This window comes from Astyanax mexicanus, chromosome 19 (assembly GCF_023375975.1).
Source record: "Astyanax mexicanus isolate ESR-SI-001 chromosome 19, AstMex3_surface, whole genome shotgun sequence".
Lineage (NCBI taxonomy): Eukaryota > Metazoa > Chordata > Actinopteri > Characiformes > Acestrorhamphidae > Astyanax > Astyanax mexicanus.
This window is the reverse complement of record NC_064426.1, coordinates 19,358,803-19,382,540: the sequence shown is the minus strand read 5'-3', so window position 1 is coordinate 19,382,540 and position 23,738 is coordinate 19,358,803. Positions and strand designations below refer to the sequence as shown.

At 36.4% G+C, this 23,738-nt stretch overlaps 2 protein-coding genes across 5 annotated transcripts; one reads left to right on the top strand and one right to left on the bottom strand.

The window, feature by feature from the left end:
• Positions 1 to 683: 683 nt before the first annotated feature.
• Positions 684 to 15,288, top strand: arl6ip1 (ADP-ribosylation factor-like 6 interacting protein 1). The gene is made up of 6 exons (XM_007251033.4): positions 684 to 835; positions 3,447 to 3,580; positions 7,363 to 7,482; positions 10,781 to 10,898; positions 11,161 to 11,245; positions 14,317 to 15,288. The coding sequence occupies exons 1-6, from the start codon at positions 791 to 793 to the stop codon at positions 14,433 to 14,435; spliced, it is 621 nt and encodes a 206-aa protein (XP_007251095.1). The 5' UTR covers positions 684 to 790; the 3' UTR covers positions 14,436 to 15,288.
• Positions 15,289 to 16,049: 761 nt separating this feature from the next.
• Positions 16,050 to 22,303, bottom strand: LOC111193423 (uncharacterized). Of its 4 annotated transcripts, none has more exons than XM_022674163.2 (5): positions 22,096 to 22,238; positions 21,913 to 22,000; positions 20,812 to 20,979; positions 18,558 to 18,768; positions 16,050 to 16,244 (listed from the first exon to the last, which is right to left on the bottom strand). In XM_022674163.2, exons 1-5 carry the CDS (start codon positions 22,194 to 22,196, stop codon positions 16,132 to 16,134), a joined length of 681 nt encoding a protein of 226 aa, XP_022529884.1. In that variant the 5' UTR covers positions 22,197 to 22,238; the 3' UTR covers positions 16,050 to 16,131. The 4 variants fall into 4 exon arrangements, with proteins under 4 accessions (XP_022529884.1, XP_022529875.1, XP_022529897.1 ...); XM_022674154.2 differs by having other exon boundaries at positions 21,913 to 22,003; positions 22,096 to 22,237; XM_022674176.2 differs by lacking the exon at positions 20,812 to 20,979 and having other exon boundaries at positions 22,096 to 22,303.
• Between the last annotated feature and the right edge of the window lie 1,435 nt (positions 22,304 to 23,738).

Genomic DNA, 23,738 nt, shown 5'->3' with positions numbered 1-23,738 from the left:
AGGTGTTCTAGATCTTATACACAGCACTAAAATCTTGTATCACCAGCTGAATATGATATGCCTTCTTTGTCTCTTTAAATATTGTTTAATTATTAAATTGTCATTATTTTTAAGTACTGTCATTTCTTTATTTTGGGGTGCTAGTCATTTTGAGAAAAAATATTATTTTGAGATGATTTCCCTAAAATATCAGGAAAGTAAGTAAATATTTTGAAAATAAAAACATTATTTTGAGATGATTTCCCTAAAATAACAAGTCAAAATAAGGTGAGTTCCCTAAAATATCAAGAAAGTAACTTATTATTTTGAGAAAAAATACATTTGTAAATGATTTCCCTAAAATATTAAGAAAGTAAGTCATTATTTTGAGAAAAATATATTTTGATATGATTTTCCTAAAATATCAAGTAGTAATTATTAAAAAAAAAGATAATTCCCCTAAAATATCAAGAAAGTAAGTCATTTTAGAAAAAAATTATTATTTTGAGATGATTTCCCTAAAATATCAAGAAAGAAAGTTTGAAACACTTCTCTATATTTTGACATGCATTAGTTATGCTTTTGGAATGTCGTGTGTAACAACGTAACCATTTCGGTTTTTGAATTAATTATAAAAAACTTTTATTCTTTCTTTATCTTTTGTATTTGAAAACCACATTTCCCATGAAGCTTTGCGCTCGAGTTTGAGATAAAAACATCCTGCTTGTAACCGTTAGCTGCCAGTGAGCTGCGCATTTCTCCAGTGAGGCGGTTACTTCTGCTAGCCCGGTGAATTCACAAACACACACACATGGACACCATGGCAGAGGGCGACAATAAAAGCTCTAATCAGCTGGTAGGTGTTCCGGTTTATTTACTCTACAGTGTGGAAACGAGTATAAAGGGAAAAAACTAACTAATTAGCCGGTTAGCTTAGCGCGGACTGTTTACAGCGGGGAGGGCTAGCCGCTCGTATAGCTAACTCCAGCTAGCTGCGCTAGTCCTGTCACTTTGATAGCCAGCGAGCTAGCTTAGGTTAGCCAAGCAGCAAGCTAACTTAGCTGGCTAAATTACTGATGTAAAATATATAGTAGTTTAAGTGTGTTCTCCTGTTTTATTATTAGCTTAGTTTAGCTTAGAATTATTGAGGTTACTAGGTTAGCTAACTGTAAATTAGCTAGCGTTCGCTGGTTAATGTTATAGTGAGCACGGATGCTGGAGAATTTGAGAGAAAAGCTAAAGAGAAGAAGACTTTTTAATCCAAATAACTGATAATGGTCTGATATGTTTGCTATATACAGGATATTTGATATGAAAAATACAATTATTCCTGCCTGCTGTTAAAAGCTATAGTCAAGCTTTATTAGCCAGTTAGTCAACTAGCTAACTAGCTAGTTAGGTTAGGTGTGTCCCCACTTCCCCTATTATTGCTCAGTGAACACATGAACCAAACCCTTGTTCCGTGATAAGATAATAGCCATATAACGCTAGCTCAGCTATGTCGACCACAAATGTACATTTAGCGAGTAACGAGGAATTAGAGTTATTAGCTAGTTAACGCTAGCTACGACGCGTTTTAAACTGACACCACCTCTATCAGTTGACATTTCATTTCCACCTTAAATGTAGCTGCAGTTAACTAGATGCTCAAGCCTCTACAAGCGCCTCAATAAAAGTACTGCATAATTTAAGGTGGAACGGGACATTTAAGTATATCTAAAGCTGCGTAGTCTTTAATTTGGGAGTAGTTTCCTACACGAATCTCACTTTATTGTCGGGTTATAGTGAATCACAATTATCTAATATAGTTAGCTAGCAGCCTTACTGTTAAACATATACAATTTTACAGAGCTGTAGGTTAAATAACCTACAGCTGAGTCAAAGAAATAGCTAGTTAGCCAGCAAGCTATAAGAGGTCTGTTTTTTTAGGCCTCATTCTAAAGCAAGTTTAAGTACAAGATAATCTAAGTAGGTATAAATCAGTAATGATTTAAGTTTTAGACTAATTATTTCATGACCTATATAGTAGCTATCTTGGGCTTAGGGCGGGACTGGGCATCCAGGCTCTGTTTGGCACAGGCCTAGCTTCTGCAGTATGTACCTGAAGTCTGGACCAGATATTGCCTGTATTGATGTATCGTGATTTTTTTATGTGGATGATTTACACTGTTATTTTTTTTGCTTATGGTGTTCTTGCCAATTGATAAATAATAGAACGTTGTAAAATGTTTTCTGCTTAATTTTAACATGCTATTTAAAAATCATTAAAAAACAATGGAATCAAGCCATAGCCCTATCCGGATGGGATTAGTTTCTCAGGGGGACGTTTGTGAAAAATATTTCACACTTTTATTCAGTGATAAAACTCTTGCATCCGGACTGCTATTGAAAAACAGGAGGACCAGTGAGTTTTTTTTGTCTTTTTCGGTCACATTACATTGTGATCAGTAGCTCCTCAATTTCCACTCGCTGTTGTGTTTTTACATGGCTGTCCATTGAAACATGCACCTAAAGTGTAATCCAGTTTGTTGCAGTGGACAAATAGCTATTTTATTAAACGCGAGGTGAAGAAATTCAGAAATGGCGTCCAGACAGAAATAAAATTAACAGACAACCACAGAGTTCAGCGAAAAACAGTAGGTAGTTCAGCCTGTAAGTTTTTCAAAGGATGTCTGACAAAAACACATACATGGTCGTTCTGGACGGGATTATAATCACAGAGGACCCCCATAAATGAGAAAATGACCCCAGGACCCCATGAGAAACTAATCACGTCTGGAGAGGGCTCATATCAGCCTTGTAAGACCAAAGAATTTTGTGATATCATAGCACCACGGAAACATTTATTTGTTAGCCTTATTAATTTTGATATTATAGAAATGATTCATCCCACCTCACTTGTGACTCCTGTGATTTTAAGACAGAGCTAGTGAGTGACAGTGAGGGTGTAATACAAAGATCCTGATTGGCTGTCTTTGTGCTTATTAGTGTTAGTATTGGTGTTTTCTGTTGACAGGATTTACACTCAATCTCTCTCTTTCATAGTGCAGTAGTTCATTTGCAGAGTGGGATGTATGCTAGTAAAAATATTATTTTATTATTATTATTTACCCAGTTTAAATTAGGTTATATGGCACTTTACTGACATTACATTCATCTACGGCTGTATCTGAAGATATTCAGGTTAAAATACATGTATTCAAGCTTTCAGTGACCTGAAAGGATATGCTACATTCTACTGTGTGTTGTTGCAATCATGGCACTGGGCACTGCCCATCCATGGAACAGGACAGAATGTTTTTGGGGATGTAATGCCTGTTATTTATCCCTATTTTACATGCTATACCTAAAAAACAGTACTGTCATATGGCATCACTACCTGCATAAGACAGATCGTGCTCATCCCTCCTATGTGAACAGACTGTTTTCTGTTCTGTTGTTGACTGTAAATGTTGTATGTAATATAGGCCCAGGAGACTGCGCAACTCGAGGAGCAGCTTCAAGGATGGGGGGAGGTCATTTTGGCCGGGGACCAGTTCCTGCGGTGGGAGAAGCCATGGTTCCCCGGTGTGCTGATGGGTGCCACCACAGTGCTTTTCATGTGAGTTAACAGATAAGACACAGTTCACACTGCCAACTCCACCACGCCCACACACTGCAATTAGAATGTGTTGTATAGGCCTCTAGGTTTTTGAACAGAATTATAGATAAAATCTACAGCAAATAAGTACAGTCTTTTTAAATTGATCATACTTCTACTATATATATATATATATATATATATATATATATATATATATATATATATATATATATATATATATATATATATATATATATATATATATATATCTCCTGTGTGTAAGTGAGCAATGTTTTCTTATATATGTTCTCATTCATAATTCCTTTTCAGTGTTTAGTTTTGCAATAAGGTGTCACTATCTGTGCTGCTTTGGGACTAGTTGCACCACTAGTCTAGAACAATCAAAATCTTTAAAAGAATTATGTAGAGACAAAAATAAAAATGTATATCAGGATTAGGTAAATAGAGTAAGAAAATGGTCAATATATAAAGAAGTGATACTAATGTGAGAAATCTTGATATAGCTGTAAGTGGCTGCGCAACATAACCTTTAACCCGCTTATAGTAGTAATGACGTTTTAGGTAGAAAATAATCAGCTACATGTTCATAACACACATGTAGGTTATAATCTACTCTATGACCTTTAGCTGCCAAAAGCCTCCCTCTGCTTGTCTTCTGCATTTGAGGTACGCCTCAGATTTGAACAAGTTGATGTATAAAAAGCAGAGATGCATCTTCAAGTGCCTCCGTACTTAAATAAAAAAAAATATATACTCATAGAGTATTAAGGAATACAGCCCTGGAAAAAAATTAAGAGACCACTTCAGTTTCTAAATCAGTTTCTCTGATTTTGTTATTTATAGGTATATGTGAGTAAAATGAACACTGTTTCCATATAATTCCATATAAAAATATTGTCATTTAAAGCATTTATTTACAGAAAAAGAAAAATGTTTAAGTTTTAAGAGAAATCAGTATTTGGAATAATCCTGGTTTTTAATCAGTTTTCATGCCTGTTGGCATGCTCTCCTCCACCAGTCTTACACACTGCTTTTGGATAACTTTATGCTGCTCCTGGTGCAAAAAGTTCAAGCAGTTTAGTTCGGTTTGATGGCTTGTGATCATCCATCTTTCTCTTGATTATATTCCAGAGGTTTTCAATTTGGTAAAATCAAAGAAACTCGTCATTTTTAAGTGGTATCTTATTTTTTTCCAGAGCTATATTTAAGAAATATAAATAAAATTTAGGAATCTTTACTTTTCATGAGCCAGTGTACAGTCTGTGGTATAAGTTCAATAGTATAAAAAAGTATATTCAGTTCACTTACTTTGTTCTTTAATAGTTTATTGACCTAATATTTTTTTCTATGGGTATCTTTGTCAATGTACTTTTATGAAGAGCTCTTGAGTTCACCAAAGAAGCAACAGTTTAGTTTTTTTTTTTTTTTCTTCTTCTTCTTTCTTGAGTGCCGGTTTAGGGTTCTCTGCACATGTCCACTAACAGTACAGCCAATAATCACTAAACTGTTGTGCATAATGTCTGAAAACTGTCCTAATGTGTCTTCTAAACATTTAGAGAATGTTTGGGATTACACTGTCCTCCCATCTGGTATGGATGGAATTATTGCATTTGTAAAGATTAAGGCTTTTGTTTCTTCTTTGTTTCTGCATAGTTTTAGATTTAAAGGAGTGTTTATAGGATTATGTTTCAGTACAGGGATTGTTACTGGTGTTAAGTAGGTTGTTTGCTGTTCTGTTTGTGGGATCTGTTCTGAGGGATTGGGTGAATTTTGGAATGCGGCGCCAGGCACAGTTGTAGTTATCAGGGGTGGGGGAACTCCCAAGATTCTTGCACGGTTTTGTGGTTTTTCTGCTCAAGCACACCTTATTAAACTCACCAGCTTCAGCTGATGTGTACAGACTGGGAAATCATCAAACTGTGTGGGTCTGAAACTCAGTTCTTCACCTTTTGCTTTATAACTGTATAATTTGATTTAACAACATATATATAAAACTATGCCACAGGGACAAGAGTAATTTGACACAACTGTCAGTCATTTAATAGGTGTTTGATACAGGTGTTTACAAACAAATGTCTTAGCCATACAGTTTGCTTTTACAAACATTAGTAAAGAATGGGCATTTCTGAAGAGCTCACTTAATAAGTGTTTTGTTTGGGCAATATATTTTCCCAAAATTAGTTGTAATATATATGGTTAGTGCGATTTATAGTCATAAATTAACCTTTTTAGTGTTATTTTAAACATGCATTTACTTAAGCAGTGCAGTTTTAGTCAATTTTGTAACAAGAGTGCTATGCAAAGCTATTTCACACTGTGAAAATCAACCAAATTTTTGGTAAACTAACGAATGCTAATTACTGTTGTTACTAATGTTACTATCATAGCCCTGTGCAGCCTGCATCTTTTAGTTAGAAAAAGTAAAGTGGGGAAGTAAACATTTATTTAAAGTATCTGTTGTTTTTTCCACTCACTGTAGGTTATACTGTAGTGTGAACTGTACTGTGAATTTTATGTACCGTTGCACCCCTATTCATAATGTAATGTAACGTAAAGCCCATTAAGATTCCTTACCAACATAGGATTCTTCATCATGATTCATCATGATTTTTCGAAAACAACTAGCTATGTGGGGGAGTGTTGGGGGCTCACCCTGGTCGCTGCACAAGTTTTGGCTCTCCAGAGATGACAGATCCTCCACCCAGCCCTCACAAGCCAAAAGGACAGATTTCCAAGGATGTAGTGGAGTGAAAAGTTTGATGTTTAAGCAACAATACACGAGAGGGCCTGCTATAAGGCCACAGGCTGAGTGCCGTTGATCAGCATAGCAGTGCCATAAACACTTCACGAGTTAAAATAGTTCCATTGCTACTCTGTTTGTAGATGCGTTGTTTGACTTGAAAGCACAGCATTGTTGCTAGGTTACCTGTATGGGGAGAAGTAATACATGGAGAGCTTTGTTTAGAAGGCATTACTGGCTGATAATGGCACTCATAGAACGCCTCTCAGCCAATCATTTTGCAGGGTCGAAACTAACTGTGGTGTAAATTTAATTTTGAATGTAACCAAATTAAAATAAAAATGGAAATACTTTAGTAAAGCTACACAAAATCCTCTTCAGGTGTAGTAATGAGTTAGATATCCTTTGTTACTGTCCACTTAGAAAATGCTTTCACTCTTAACAAGTGAATAATTGAGAAATAAATGAGGACAGTAGTTTGTTCACGCTTAGAACTGTACATGAAGCATTTATACTTGTGCTTTTTCTTTCGTGAGCAGAGTGCATCGTTACACCCCTAGTTATTCACTCTTACTTCAAGCAGGTAGAGTGAAAAATGAATAAGATCCTGCTGTTATATGGCTACATGGTCGCATAAATATATATTAGCGCTCTGATACCAGGGTTGCCAGATTGCTATAATGGTTTCCAGCCAAAACGTGTCAAATGGGGGGCCTGCCAACTGCTAAAAAAAAAAAAAAAACACTTTGTAGGAAACACTAGTATTGTATGTCAGGGGTTATATGAAGGTATTGCAATACTTATGTTCTTGTAGTGAATTTTGATAATACTGCTTTATTTATATATACTTTATATAAAATTGTGTCATTCATGTTTTGTTAAAAACATCCATCATTCCAGAGGACAGGAGTTGAAACAAACCTTGTCCAAATGCAAGCAGTGCAGCTTTTAATCTTATGCAGTGCAGATTTTGCCTTAATCCTTAAAGCTCTTGGGTTCCCTCCAGTTCAAGCTACATGCCTTCTCTTCTCTCTGGCAGGCTCATCTACTATCTGGACCCCTCTGTGCTGACCGGGCTGTCCTGCACTGTGATGATTCTGTGCTTGGCTGACTACCTAGTGCCCACCCTCGCCCCACGCATCTTTGGCTCCAATAAATGGTATGTGACTGTCCAGCCAGGTTACATCACATCACTTGGAGAAGAGCACGACCTTTTAAAACTGCTCTGCAGGATCCTCAGTGTAATAAATCTAATATAAAAGAGACAAAAAGAAGTTTTTTTTTCTCCAGAATTTAAACAAGGTTACTAAAGTGCACACTGTGCTTCATTGTGGTCTTTCTCTTAGCAGTAGATATAAATATCACACTTGGCGGATATGTTGCAATTTCAGAGGGAGAGGTGATATCTCTGAAAACACTTGCGGTTAAAGTTCAGAACATAGACTGAACTTTGTCTCCATGTGATTGAAGCAGTTTAGTTAGAAATTAAAGCTGCACAGCACAGTGATTCAGATTAATAAACAGTTGGTTGATTTTAGGGCTGCAACAATTAGTCACCATAATTGACAATGTCGACTATAAAAAAATTGAGAGATTATTGTGAAAATTGTGAGAGTAATCCTGAGCATCCTGATTGGCCTCTCGTCATGCTTAGTTGACCAATGAGGTTTACATGTGGGTGGGACTATTACAGTGTAATAGCAGTGCTGTGTCAATTAAATACAAAAAAAACACATTTGACTCCACAAAAATACTCTACAGTCTGTCTTTGCTAGTTCTGTTAAGTTTGAACACTGATTTTTATATTAGCTAAGGTGAGTTTAAACAGGCTTCAGTCTTTCATTAGCATCAACATTAGTTTAACATTTATCTGGCTAAGTGTTAGGGATATACTGTACTCTGTTATATGTTAAGTTATATATAAGTTTTATGTTATAGTAATTACAGACTAATAAAAAACTATTTTCTTAGACAAACAATAATTTTATGGAGATATCTCCTTGGAAAAAAAAGTAAAAAAAATAAATAAATAACAACAATCCTAGAATCTCCTGCAAATAACATGCAGCCTGTGTGAAAGTTTCCTATAATATACTTTGTAATTTTTATTTTAATATAGATGTGTCAAAATGTAGTGCAAAACTGGTATTGGGGCCTAAATGTTTAGCTGTCCTCACCAATAGGAAGTACAAATTAAGAGCACGACAAAACATAATCGTGACTAATCAACTAATCGAACAAAAACTTGGCATACTAGTCGACTGCTAAAATAGTCATTAGTTGCAGCTCTAGTTAATTTTACAGGCAACTGTTTAGTTCAGAGTGGTTCTGGACACTAAATTCTGCATCATATTTGTTTGATTGCATTTGCAACACTACAGAAAGACATGTTAGACTGATGTGTTTGAAACTAATTGTAAGTAAAAGCACAAAGATGTGACCGTATCCAATGTAAAATATACCCTTGTGTACCGTTTTAATAGCATTATACAAGTTTTTTTTTCTTTTGGGCTCCCTCTACATTGAGAGTGTCATTCACTTTTACATCGGTCATAAAAACAAATGACACTTTAACTGTCTGCCCCTTTATGTAAAACTGTACACATGCATTGCTGATTAAGCTGAGAGATATGATCTTGCACTAAAATGACTCCAGTTACAGTGTTGCTCAGTTCTGGAGAGACTGTTCGTACAGCTCCTCCATAGTTCAGTAGCACCATTCTCTCCCTGTTACAATCAGTGAAGCATCATGATACTAAAGCTGCCATTTTAGGGTAAAATTGTTACATAATGTTGCTTTTAAATCAGTAATTCAGCAAAATAAAAAACAGCATTTCTCTCGTTGGTCAGTGTGCCCAGTAGCTGCCCTTTCCTTCAGTGTGTCTCCTTGCTTTGCTGAGTGGCAGACTACAGGTGCTGCAGGATGTGCAGCGTCAGACAGAGCTCTGCACTGACTCAGCAGGCGTTCTGCTCGCTGGTTTGGGCTGAGCTATCTGCAGACGCACTGCTGAAGGCAGAGGACTCTTTAACAGTCAGCTGAGGGAGTGCAGATCAGAGCTCAGGGGTTTATTTTAGAGTCTGGCAGTGACCTTGTCCTTCTGCCTGGAGTATATATGGTCATGTTTTACGTCCAGAAATAAAATGTCGTGTCTAAGCACATATGCAGTTCAGCTTCAAATATGGACTGGGGCTGCAGAAGTGTTACTTCTGGTTACAGGATCTGTCTTATTCTATTTGCATTGAAAAGAGTTGGATTATTTAGTCTTGGGAATATGAATATTAATGCATGAAGAGCTAAGAAATTTCAGTACAAACTTTTGTCGAATAGGCCAACTACATTCACCCCCAGCATTTCGAAATACAGCTATTTTAGCTGACTCTCCCAACAGGCTTACAATGCTAGTGATGGGGACATAGCATTGCTCACGCAAAAAAAATCACTATTTTAATGAAATTTCAAGGTGCCCTGACATTTAAAACAAGGCACTAAGAACTTTCGAAAGTGAACCAATAGTTTACAGGATCACTAGCATTGTAAAAGCGCTATATTTCCAGATGCTGGGGGCAAACAGAGATAGGCTATTTGACAAACATTTATACTTGTTATGACCATTTTATGACCGGATTTCTCCTGAATCTGCTTCATTTTGTGCTGTTTAGAGTGCAGTTTTGATGGTTTGATAGATCTTGCACAGTTGTTATAGGTTGTTGTACACATTTTATGTGGAATTAATCAACATCACACACAGTCAGAACCCAGTTTACACCAGAAATTAGCAGAAGAATTCTGCAATATCATATTGTGCCAAAAAAGTCACAATTTGTAATTACCTTTTTTTTAACAGCATCCAGGCTATAGCTGTTTAGGCTACAAGTAGAAGTTGAAACGTTCTTTACGCATCACACTTAAGTACAAAAAAAATGTTGAATATTTTAGTACTTCCACTTTGAATTGCAGGTACTACTCAAATACTAAAAGTAAAAGTACAGTTATTGTTATGTAGTTTTTACAGAAAGCAGTAAAAAGTTTCAATATCATGTTGCATGCAGGGAGCAGAATGGGAGCAGTGAAGTCTTCTTATAAAATCAGCTTGATTCACTCAGTGATAAGGAGCTTTATCAAACCCAGTGACAGTGCAGAGCATGTACTGCTCTGGCTTTTGTAATTAATGTGGGTTTGAAATGAATCCTAACATTTGATTCCTTTTTATAATTGTATTGTGTATCGATGCAGCACATAACAAATGTGTCAGAGTAAAAGTGTTAAACTCATGGAAATTATGTAGTGAAGTAAAAGTGGAGTAAGAGAAAAAAATAGTACACCAGTAGTGCTTAAGTAGAGTAGTGAAGTAGTTGTTCTTCATAATCTGTGTAATAATCATTGTTATTATTAGAGTTGGTCTTAATAGAATAACAAATCTTTAAACTTTTTAAATATTTTTTTCTATGTTCTACAGGACCACAGAGCAGCAGCAGCGTTTCCACCAGATCTGTGGGAACCTGGTGAAGACCCAGCGTCGTGTGCTCGGCTGGTGGAAGCGCCTGTTCGCCCTGAAGGAGGAGAAGCCAAAGATGGTACACAGTGGCTTTTTGTCTGGCTTTAAACAGTTACTCAGTTCTTCCTGACCTCTGTACTGGGTGACTGTGTGCAGTAATAAATTTAACAGTGTTTCTGGTTTGGTCAGGGTTGAGTAGATGACTGTGTTTTAAATTTGCTGACAAAAGCCTCTTTTGTTTGGACATAGTTTGTATCACTTCTGTTGCCATCAACACAATTATATCAGCTATAACTTCATTTTCATTTTTTTTTTTTTTTGCTGGTTTCATTTCCCAACAGTACTTCCTGTCAGTGATCAGCAGTCTCGTGGTCATGGCTTGGATTGGACAGCAGGTCCATAACCTCTTCCTTACTTACCTGATTGGTATGTATACATTGTGCAGCTGTTGTTTAATGGGGTGAAAGGTCACTGGGGAAGAGGTTAATGACATCTGTTATGGCCCAAAGTGCAAAATCAACTCTGTTCCGAGGGGGAAGGGTTACACTAGAAAACAAGAGGTAGGCGTACAAGAGAGGATTATGATTGGGCCCAAGCATAGACTGTATATAGCTGGACAGAGCATCGTCTCTCAAAAGTGAAGCCACCACAGGTCTGGCGCCCCCTGCTGTTTGGTTTCAGAAAGCTGTGTAACTCCACCCATCCCCATAGGTTTCAATGGCAAAACAGACAAATTTCAATCATGTATTTTTCTAATATACTGTAATTCTACCTCCGTTATTTAAATGCAACAGCTAGTGTAACCTCTGCTTATATTGTCAAATTTTTATATCCCCACAGAATTCGTTTTTAAAACGTTATTCAGCTCTATTCAAAAAAGGTGTGGTTATTGTAAAAGGGCTGATTATGGGCGGGACCAATAACAGACCGTCAGCTCCGCCCCGCTCTGCAGTCTGTGACTGCGAGGCAGCCCTCAGGGGCGGGGTTATTCAAATGAGTAGGCGGTCTCTCCACAGTCTTTCTCCCTCCTCTGGTCTCTACTGCGCAGAATCGGGTATCAGGATCGGCAACATGGCGGAAGATTTTGGCTTCATTTTCATTGAATGAATGGGAACGGAGACACGGCGTCCATCTTTTTTTACAGTCTCTGGGCCCAAGTCTAAGTATTTTCTGTTGCTGTAAGATAAAGCTTGTTAAAATATTTATCTTTACTAAAATACTAATTATACCAAAAAAAATTCCATTTCACGTTAACGTGTAATATAAAAGGGCAGCAGCTGTAAGTGTTGTTTATTTTACAGCTTGGGGGTGGAGGAATGTAAATTATTTCTGTGTAATGCAGAATGAGTCACAGGCACAGTGTGTTACAGGAGGTTCACATTCTAAGTGTAAGAAGGCTGTACCACAAAGAGGCCACAGTATGTAGGCCAAGAAAACAGGCCACAGCACCAGTCCAAAAATATGCTATTCATTAACCTGCCTCCACTAAAGCAGTAAAGAGGTTGACACAGTGTAGTTAAGAGACATATATAAGTGATGAGGTTTGTGTGTTACATGTTGTAATGAAGAACTTGACTGTGAAACCTTTAGGAGGCTTATTTTGGTTTAAACTTCTATTTTCCAACCTGTCTTTCTTTCTTCAATTAAACAATTTATGCCTTTAGGACCAATTGGAATTCAGAAAAAAAGTATTAATATATGCAGTCAAGTCAAGTGAAATAGTTTTTTATAATTAGTGTAGTGTAGAAATAGTTTTTTGACTTAGTGTACACAAGGCTCATGAGGGTTGCCAGATTGACACACATTGGAAAACAGCAATGAGTCTTACTCTGTAGCTGATCTGTAGCTGATACATGTCCAAAATGCCCGTCTCTGCTAAACTAGGGTTGGTGCTAAATTACTCAGCTATTGTTAGCAACCTAACTGAAAATTAGTCATTACCTGTTCAGGAAAAAAATATAGATGGCTCCCCTGTTTCCATGGCTGCAGCACAGTGTTTGGGTGCTATTACCGTGATGTACTGCACAGTTCAAGTAAGAATATGCAGATGCCCTTTTTCCATTTTTTTTTTTTTTTTTTCGTTTGGGCAAGAACGAACATTTCCGGTCCCAGAACCTACTTTTGTTGGTGGAAAGGCGGTGAAAGGTTCAAAATTAGATTTTCAAACCAAAACAAGCCGGTTCCACATCTGTGGAAACGCGCTGAGAGTGAAGCTCTGCTGACCCCAGTAGTATATGACTCTCTGCAGCAGAGAAATAGGTTTCTTTTAGCAACTATGTTTGGGCTAGAAGAGTATGGTGCCCCATTAATGAGCTGTGGAGTAGTGGAACTGTGTTTATCTAATACTTTTAGATGGACAGAAATTAAATTGCAGTTTTGCATTTTATTTATTTATTTATTTATTTTTGACATTTAGGCTATTTGAATTATTGCATGGAGAAAAGGTGACCAATTTAGTGAAAACCTTAAAAAATGGCCAACTATTTTAATTTGTTTGGTTTGAATTCGGCCAAAGATTTTCATGATATGAGGAGTTGGGGATCAGTTGGTGTGTTGACAACAATCAACATTCTGATCTCACTGTTTTTTTTTTTTTGTTTGTTTATTTGTTTGTTTGTTTGTTTTTGTTTTTTTTTAAGAGATTTACTCCCAACAAATTCAGAAGTAACAATGACTGTAAAAGTGTCCTAATACTTTTGTTGTTACAGAACTATGTGCACCCGAAATGAATTTATTTGGTCCAAATTAGTTGAGTTAATTTACTTAGTTGTAGCACCAACAAGCTATAACTTATCATGCAAGTGCATCATCTCATGCAGTCTGGTGAGTAAACATAGCAAGTAGATTCTAGACCAGAATGTATATTTATTCGGTGTGAAGCTGCTTGAACTTTTTAAAAACTTGCATCTACGCAGTTGCGTTAATAAGCAGAGTGATCTGGACGTGAGCAATGTGCACTGTACCTATGGTGTTCAGTGTTTAAAAAAAAAAAAAAAAAGCTTAGCATGAAGTAGGAGCAGCAGAGACTGGTTGTTTATGGCTATGGTAATGATCTGGATAATAAATCAGGTTAAACAGCACCTGGACAGCCATTTAGCTCAAACATGAGAGGAGTATATTTGATCACGTTTTCCTAAAGTTGGTTTGGAACGGACTGAGACCACCTCCCATAGTGTTTTATCTGGACCAAATAGTGCTGAAACTAAACTCAACTATAAGATAGCTGAATGCATTCATTTTAGTTATTTCTTAAACTATAATCACAAAAAAGACTTGATGTTCTGTGGGGAAAGAGGTGTGGCTCTGATTTGAATTATAGGACAGATGTTCTCCCCTCAGAGCAACTTTACACTACACAGGTCTAATAATTAGTGCTCAGTGAAATACAGGTTTGACGAGTGCTGTGACTCTGGCTGTGACATCTTGTGATCTGTCAAAACCTGCCTCCTCAATATTATTATTTTTTTTCATTTGTGCTCTTTTCCCCCTCCTTACAGTGAGCTTCCTTCTGCTTCTGCCCGGCCTCAATCAGCATGGCATCATCACCAAGTACGCCGGCATGGCCAAGAGGGAGATCAACAAACTGCTCAAACAGAAGGAGAAGAAGAACGAGTGAAAAGGCGTAACAGAGTGATGACTAATGATATAGGCGTATTTAAGAATCGAACACGGCCATTTCCCCACCCGTACTTTAAGCAATGGCACAGACCAGTGATGTTCTGGCTTGAGCTCTGTTGAGCAATGGAGAAAGATGCAAATCTATAGGCTAGTTAAACTAGAGGCTTTAACACGAGCCAGTCGCTTCTAGGTTTCAGTTCACCATTTGGAATTTTCTCACATTTTCATCTTGATTGGCAGAGCTTGGATGTTCTATTCAATGCGGACGCATCCTTCTGTGTTTCACATCTAAATGTTTGTGTCTAATAATAGTTTTTAATGCATCAAGTATTGCTTTACAAAAAAAAACAAGCCATTCCCTTTTATAAGCCAATAAGGTAACTACTGATGTTCCTGAAAAGCTCTCGACATGTAGCCTTCTTGTTCTCCTTCTTGTTGGCTTCAAGAGGTGACCAGTCATCCTGCTGGAGCACGTAATCGAAAGCCTTTAGCTTTGTTTTTAAAAACTGCACTGGAACCGTAGAAGAAACTGGATATTATGAAGCTGTGTGCCGGTGCCCTGTGATTGCTTGCATGAGGGGTTCAGACCCGTACTGCTGTGATTATTTGATTTGTTCTCCTCCAGCTCCAACCCCTCGTGCAGAGTCTTGGGTTACCACTGTAAATATATATACATGTCCTCTTTGACTTCCGTATCTGTGCATGTCTGTCTCTCTGTCTGTGTGTGTGTGTGTGTGTATGTGTTCGAGGTTTACTCTACAGCTTGTCTTGTCTTTTTCTTCTCACTCTCTCATTTCATCCTCTTTTTTTCAATTCTCTGTTCAACCTTAATTAAAACTGATTTCAAAATATGTCTTTGGATGTCCTCAGTTTTTTGTTACCATTTTAATCAGTTCTGTTTACAACCTGCTAATTTATACTTCTGCATAGAACCTACGCCATAGCTCGTAACTGTGCGTCACGTGACGTGGACATTCGCAGCTGTGACTGGTCTGCTGTCCCCCGCGTTTCCGCCCATACATTCCCGCCTTCGCTGTTTAAACTGCAGAGCGATGTAGAGCTGCAGATACGTGCATGCAGAAGTATGTGCTTCGCTGCATGGTGCACTCACTGAATATGCGTAAGCTACTGCGTCAGTTTGGATAATCAGCTGTTGTAGGCTTCATAATATAAGTAGGGCCTTAAGGTCAGGAAATATTAAGGGAGGGGAAAAAATCGTTTTTCGATTCTGTTTTTTTCCATAGGCATGAATTAAAGTGTGTCCGAAACTTTTGGCAAAAAATGAAAACTGGTCTACATGGCTCAAACAGCATAGAAAACTTCAGCACCTGGAATGCTGGACCGACTTTAAAACATCATTACGACCACTTGGTAAACCATAACAACAGCATAACCCCGACTTAGCTATGTCTCGTGATACTATAGCAAATGCCTACCAACACATTAGCAACCACTCTTCTGGCTGAAACAGCTTAGCCACCATTTTCATTTTTCAATGTTACTTTTACCTTTCTACTTTTATTTGGACTTTTTTGTTTGATGTTACTTTACAGAGTAAACATTCAGTTAATATTAGTAACTAGATTAGTAATCTTTCACTGACGAGAACAAATAATTGAATATATTTTATTATAACTCCTTATTGAGTAATGTAATTAATTGTTTGATTTAGCTGAATCTTATCAGGCTGCAGTTCAGTACAGATGAAGAGAAGGGCAGTCAGTCTCCAGGCGGCGAGTGGCCCACAGTAATCGGTCTCCAGACAGTCTCCTCGCAGTTTCAGGTCTAGCTGGGCCTCTGTCCCCTCCTGTGGGCCAAAACAATATGATATAGTTCACTGTGTATTGAGCTCTGCAGACTCAAGGTTTCTGAACAACCTAGGACCACCACATTAATGCATTAATTTAGATAAATTATTCACAGAAAAAAATTACACGTTAAAAAATGACAGCTGATAAATTATTTTTTGGGCTTCATGAAAAATGTCCACAGAAAATTTACATTTTAACTATTTATGGCCCTAACTCCTTGATCAAACAGGTATGTGAATGCCTCTTTCAAGTTGTTTGGCCACAGCCCTGTTAAAGTTTGTGGCATGTCAAAAATGTTAAACACACTCTATTGTTAGGCCTTTTCAACTTATAATGCATTCAGTAGCCTCTACAATGCCCAGAAAACCAAAATAATAGCTAAATTCATGCTAAATGGTGGTTTTATGTGATGTGTTGCTGCACTCTAGTGGTCATCTCTTGCTATTATTCTTTTCTCAGATCAACATTGATGTGGAAAAAGCTTTTGGTTTGTGGCATTTAAAAACATTGATCTTGGGGCAGTTGCCGGCGCCCAGAGGGAGTACAATTGGCCTTGCTCTCTCCTCATCACGCTTAAAGTTGGCGTCTGTGGGCGAATGTATCGGAACCTAGTCGCTGCGCTTTCCTCGGAGCGCGCTAGCCTCTCAGGCAATGATGCATCAGCAGCAGCTCGAAAAAAGGGGTTACTAACTTCACATGTGTTGGAGGAGGCATGTGCTCATCCGCAGCTACTAGAACTCCATATATATCATTTAGAGGTGCAGTAGCATGTAGCATCCAAAAGACGGCGCCATACATTAACTGCATCTGTAGTGGTCGAAGAAGGGGTTTATATATTTTTTAGCTTTTTAAAATGGAATATCCCTGTGTTCCTCATGCTGCAGCAGCTGAATGATTCCTAGCTTTGCTGTAAATTAATTAATGCTAATAAACTGTTCTTGTGTCAGTATTTCAGTTGTAAACCCTGAAGAGAAGCAGTTTCCAGTGAGTATTTGAAGTGTAAAGCAATATTTAATGCTAATTGCTAACCAGTGCTAAATGCTAGCTAGCACTAATTGCTAAGCTAAGGTTGGTCAGTTATTAAAAGCACTAATAAAGCAGTGTGAAGCCTTAAAGAGACAGTACGTGAATTCTGTTGAATTTTATAAACATACAGTGTTTTTTTTTTTTTCAAAATATCCCCATCTACACGGAAACACAACGCCACTCAAATATGCTGAAATTAACATGCCAGCCCAGTACAGGCTTAACACAACTAAAACTAATACATGAAATAGATTTTACTGCAGTTTAAACACAGTAACTATGAGGATAATATTAAATAGCAAACGATTTAAAATAAGATATTCTCTTTTGTTACCCTTGTAAAAAAGTTGTGTTTTGTATTTAAATATAATAATAGTGTACTTGAATTATATGTGGAATAATTAAATAAAATTTTGTACTGGTGATGTACTTAATAAAAATATATGCTTAGTATTACTTTATGAACCTGTGCTTTTTATGATAAATCTATACTTTTACTAAATGTGTCCTAGGAGCCGATATTTCTGCAATAAAAGTGTACTTCAGTGAAATTTGCTACCAAAACATTTATTTTTTGTTGACAAATTAAAATTGTGATGATGAATTTTTGTGTATGATTATATATTATATATTAAAAAGTTTACTTTAGTTAGTTTAGTGTAGATAAAATAACTTTAACAGCTGGTGATTGCAGCAATGAGATATCTTTTGTTTTTACCAGTTTATATACACTCCTCAAATTTATTGTGATGTTAAATCTATATTTTAATCACATCTTTAATATGTTTTTAATGCTCACACATAGATAATTACATGACTACATGACTAGAATACTCAGTATAAATGATGTGCAAATTTATATAATTTTAATTCCAAAGTACAAATTTGTGGTTCCAAAATAACTTAACTACAGCCCTACTTCAGCATAATTTAAGTATATATATATATATATTTTTTTTTTACAAGAGGATCTATAGAGCTCCCCTCAGGAACCACATTAGTAAGAGTATTAAAGATTATTCTTACTGTTAAAGGTGAGTGTATACTGCAACTGGTGGTGTAGATTTATATGTCTTCTTTTGGTTTTGGTTCATTAGATACATTTGCAATTGGGTGAGGGGTGTAAATGAGCGAAACCTACATATAAACAAATGCTTATTATGGGCTGTTGAGCTTTGGTGATCTGGTTTATGTGTGCAGGGGGAGAGTACAGAGAGTAAAGAACTCTGGACTTTGATCAGAGTAATCCAGGCCTGGATTAAAAGCTCTGTGCTGTAAAGTACCTGTGAGGATGTTGTGTTGGTGCCAGCGTGTGGGCTGGCCTGAAGCGCCGGTCTGAAGGCTGCTGGCAGGGCAGTTGGCAGGGCCGCAGTACTGTGTGTGGTAGGAGCTGATGTAAACTGTGGATTCTGGAGGGTTAGTGATTTCCTTCACAGCTAGGCCTTCTCTGTTCCGAGTCCAGTTCCTGCTCCTCAGACTGCGCAAGACACTGGACTGTATAGAAGAAGAGAAGTCACAGCATTTGGACGCCTGGTGCCATCTACTGTCAAAATCTGTCAAGCAAAGATTTAGTGTAGGACAGGAGTACAATCATATGCACAAGTTAAGACATCCCTGTTTAGATGACACTGTCATTTTGAAATTTAAATTGAAGAATGTTGTTTTTAATCATAGACTAAACTACATTTTTTAGATTAACAAACACATTTTAATACCAGACAAAGATAACCTGCCTCTATGTGAAAAAGTATTTGCCCCTAAAATAATAACATGGTTACCAGCATTTGCGAAAACAGGCAATGAATCTTTCACATCTCTGTGGAGGAATTTTAGTGCACTCTTTTTTACAGGATAGTTTAAATTTAGCCACAAAACCTTTTTTTTTTTTTTTAGCCACATCAATGTGGATTTGCCGGTGTGCTTAGGATCACTGTCCTGCTGCAGAACCCAAGTACATCTGAGCTTTAGGTTACAAACTGATGGCCTTTAGAATTTTCCTTAAGGATTTTCTGTTACGAGAGCAATTTGAGGTTCCATCAATTATGGCACGTTATCCAGGTCCTAAAACAGCAAAGCAGTCCCAGACCATTACACTACCACCACCATGTTTTACGTTCAGTATGATGTTCTTTTTTTTTAATTGATGTGTTAGTTTTACACCAGATTTAACGGGGCATACACCTTCCAAACAGTTCCACTTTTGTCTAATATATTTCTATAGATAAATAAGTTCTGGGGATCATTAAAATATTTGTTGGCAAATGTGAGAGACTTTTGTGTTCTTTTTGGTCAGAAGTGTTTTTTTTGCATTGGAACTCTCCCATTAACACCATTTTCGCCAAGTCTCTTCCTTATTGTTGAATGATAACACTGACCTTAACTGAGGCAAATAAGACCTACAGTTCTTTAGATTTTGTTCTGGGTTCCTTTGGGACCTCCTGGATGAGTTGTCCATGCCCTTTTAAAGTATTTTATGTAGGCTGGTCATTACTCATTCACATAGGGCCAGGTTGGTTTGGACTGCTTTTTTACAAATCTGGAAAAATGAAATTATAACAAAAAAAGTGAAAACAATAGAAATCTGTAGGGGCAAATACTTTTTTACAATGTATATTATTTACAGGACTTACATACATTTTTTTGGAGTGACAGATAACATATATTTGAAGTAATTAATTGCATCTAGTGTCAAAGAGGTGAGTATATTGGACTGTAGTCTGTATGTTTGTCAGGTCAAAACAAGCTACGTTGGACGAACTGCTAACTGATAGGGCCATCAGTCTAGCACTATCGGGCGCCATTTAAGTTCCGCCAGCGTTGCGATTAGCCGCTAATGCTAATGCTGCTGCACATAGCCTAGTGCTGGAGAAACTTTACTGAAAACTTGTGTCACTTAATCATTTATAATCCAGTATGTATAAAAAAATAGACCAGAAAATAGACGTTTATTGAAAGTACACCTTATAATCCACACTCTAAGAAATATAAGTACAGATTTGTACTTAAAAGAGTACAAAGCTTGTCGCTGGGGCTGTACCTTATATTGAGGCACAAAAAAGTACCTTTCAGTGAAAGTCCTTTTTTGTACCCATGGTTTTTGTGGCAGTAAAGATCATAAAGATTATAAACGTTATCATCAACTAAACATGGCTCAAAAACTTGATGATACAAAATTGTCTGGCTTTCAAATAAAAAATGTGCTATTTAAATATATATTGTTCATTAGTACAGTGATGCAGAATACTGAATGTACCCTTTGGCTGGTTAAATGGTACAAATTTGTACTTATTGCTGTTAGAAATGACTTTGTACTTCAGAGGGAACAAATCTGACCCCGTAAAGACCAAAATTGTACCTTTGAGGGTACAATTATAAAGAGTGTACCTTCGAGTACAAAAAAGTACTCATATCGTACCTCTGTTTTTTAGAGTGCAGTGCTCCTTATAGTCCGAAAAATACAGTATGCTATGGTTATTTATAAAACAGTAACAACTATTAATATTAAAAACATTGAAAAAACTGAAATGCTGTTTGTACCGGCGTCATGTCTTTAGGGTTGTGGACGTCTCTTGAGTGTGTGGAAGTGTATGAGGATTTTGCAGAGATGTTACTGTGATCTGCACTGCTGTAATGCTGAGAGGAATAGCTTGGATCCCTCTGCTGATATATAAGTGGTTGATCTTTACGACTCCTCCCAGAAAAGTTCTATATAAAGGAATAGTAAGATAAATATGTTACAGTTCGCACTTTCTTAACTGAAGATGTACTAACAGCCCCAGTCACACTGCATACCACAGAGATTCATTACCTAATGTTTACCACCACATACACATGTATAGTTCTTATTTATTCATTGTGAAGAATCAACAACAAGTGGGACACAAAAATGTATTGGATATTTTAAACCTTTTTTAGAAAAAAAAAGAAAAAAAAAGTGGAGCGTGCAATATTATTCGGCCCCATTGCGTTAATACTTTGTAGCGGCATTTTTGCTATTACAGCTGCAAGTCGCTTAGGGTACGTTTCTATTGGTTTTGCACATCGAGAGACTGAATTTTTTGCCTATTCTTCCTTGCAAATGTTCAAGGGGGCCGCATACTTTAGCAAGGCAATGTAAATGTGATTTGTAATGTTTTTAGATAACTAAGAAAGAAAAAATTTAGATCAACAATGAACTAACATGTAACATGCACAAGACCAGACAAAATATTACTGAAACAAAGGTGCTATATACACACGAGAGAGACAAGGAACACCTGGATGAGATAACGAGAGGGCTGGGTATCAAATGAGACACATGTTGATCCACTAATGACAAGGCGGAGCTAAGGTGGGACAAGGGCGGAGACAAGACAGAACCATGTTCTGAAGTTACAAGCAGACAGAACTCTCCTACAGAAAGTTCTACTCTACCAAAAGATTATAAACACAGATTTAAATATACCTTAACATTTAGTTATAGAAAAAATAATAAAATAGAATTCAATATTTAGGGAATAAAATAATATAAAAACAAATAAACTTAAACTACACTAAATAACTAAACAGGCTATGACACAAAAACAGAAGAATAAATCATATTTTTAGTTTTCTTACAAGAAAATACAGTTAAGTTAATATTCATACTTGTGTTCTTACTTGTTTCTGTTCTGTGGTGAAGGTAGTTTGGTTTTGGTCTCCAAGAGAAAGTGTAGTCTGGTGCAGCCGCCGCCCTCCTGCAGCAGATCTGCTATATATATAAAGATACCACGCAAAGTTATTCTATTTAACTTATTTTATATCTGTTTATATTCAGCACTGACTTTATTACTGACAGTTTACCTTCCTGTCTTCATTCTGCCTCTGTTTCTGCCTGGTAACCGATCAGCTGCCTGAATCCCCATAGCAACAAGCACAGCACTAACAAAGAACTGCAGCCACATTTCTCTGTATATCTCTATTTATCTCTCTATGTATCTTTAAATGGCCCTTTATACATTATTGTTTATTGTGTTTATTTCTGTGATGTCTTTGAGTCTGTATAAAGCTCTTCAGAACTGAATAAATATCAATATCAGTTCTGAACTGAGGCTTTGTTTTAATCTGTTCACTTTTCAGTCCCTCATTCACCTAAGAGAGTGACCCATTCATCATTATGTCCAATAAATAAAAGTAAATTTATTGTCACATCACAAATTACAGGTGTACAGGTGAGTGACTTGGGTGCAGGTTCCCACTAGAATAAGTTAAATAAAATAGAAAAATACAATTAACAATATACACAATAACTTACACTGTATACATATGATATTGCACTGTAGATGTAAGGTAAAATATAACTGAATATGTAGATATTACTCTTTTTTAACTTACAATGTTATATACATGTGCCAATAAAATTACATAGCGTTAACTTATTTATTAAATACATATCGCCAATTTCCTGCAAATACTATAGATATAAAAACTCACTTAATAATTCATTAATTTAAGCCAGTAAACAAGTGAAATAACAGTATATGTATATTGTTTGACTAGTACTATATCTTTTTATGATTCTTTACATTGTAAATTAAATATTAAAGACATTTAAGCTACAGGTTTAAGATACATTTAAGATACAGGAACTATATAGTCAATTATCATTGTTTAATTTGACTTAGACCATAAATTTGTCTGGACCAAGAGAATCTTGTTTGTGTAAATATACAGTGCCAGTGAAAAGTGTGGACATGCCTCTTTTCATTCATTCTCATTCTCATTGCTTTCTTTCCTTTTATTAATTTTTTACATTGTAAATTTAATATTAAAGACATTCAAGCTATACTGGAACAAATGTGGAGTTATATTGTAAACAAAAATGTTAAACAAACCAGAATATGTTTTATATTTTAGATTCTTCTAAGTAGCCACCTTAAGCATTTATGAGGTAGAGTCACCTGGAATAGTTTTCTCAGCATCTTGAAGAAGTTCCACGCTGTGAAGCTACAGCTCATCCTAAATCACCATCTCAGTTGGATTTAGATCAGGAATTGTGGAGGCCCAACACTTATTTTCTATCTGCTACGTAAATCCATATGTGCCCCTGAACTGTTTTCTTGTCTTTAAAAATAATCTACAATGTAGAAAATGTAATAAATGTAATAAAGAAATAAAGAAAAACATTGAATGAGAAGTGTCCAAACTTTCAACTGGTACTGTACACAAGTGTTTGTAAATTTTTATATAAAAATAACCCTTTTTACAAAACACCCATTCTGAATGACTTTTAAAGAATTTTAATCACAATATATTCTTTATTATATTTTTTCATGAAAGGCAGTGTATTTCAAATGTAATGAAACACCTGTATAGTTTTTTTCTCTGTACAATAAATACTAATATAAACAGCAGTATAAACCAAATTATTAATTTGTAATAAATACGCATATTAATAAATGGGTATGTACTATTACATTTTTATTCTTGAATTAGTATTATGATTA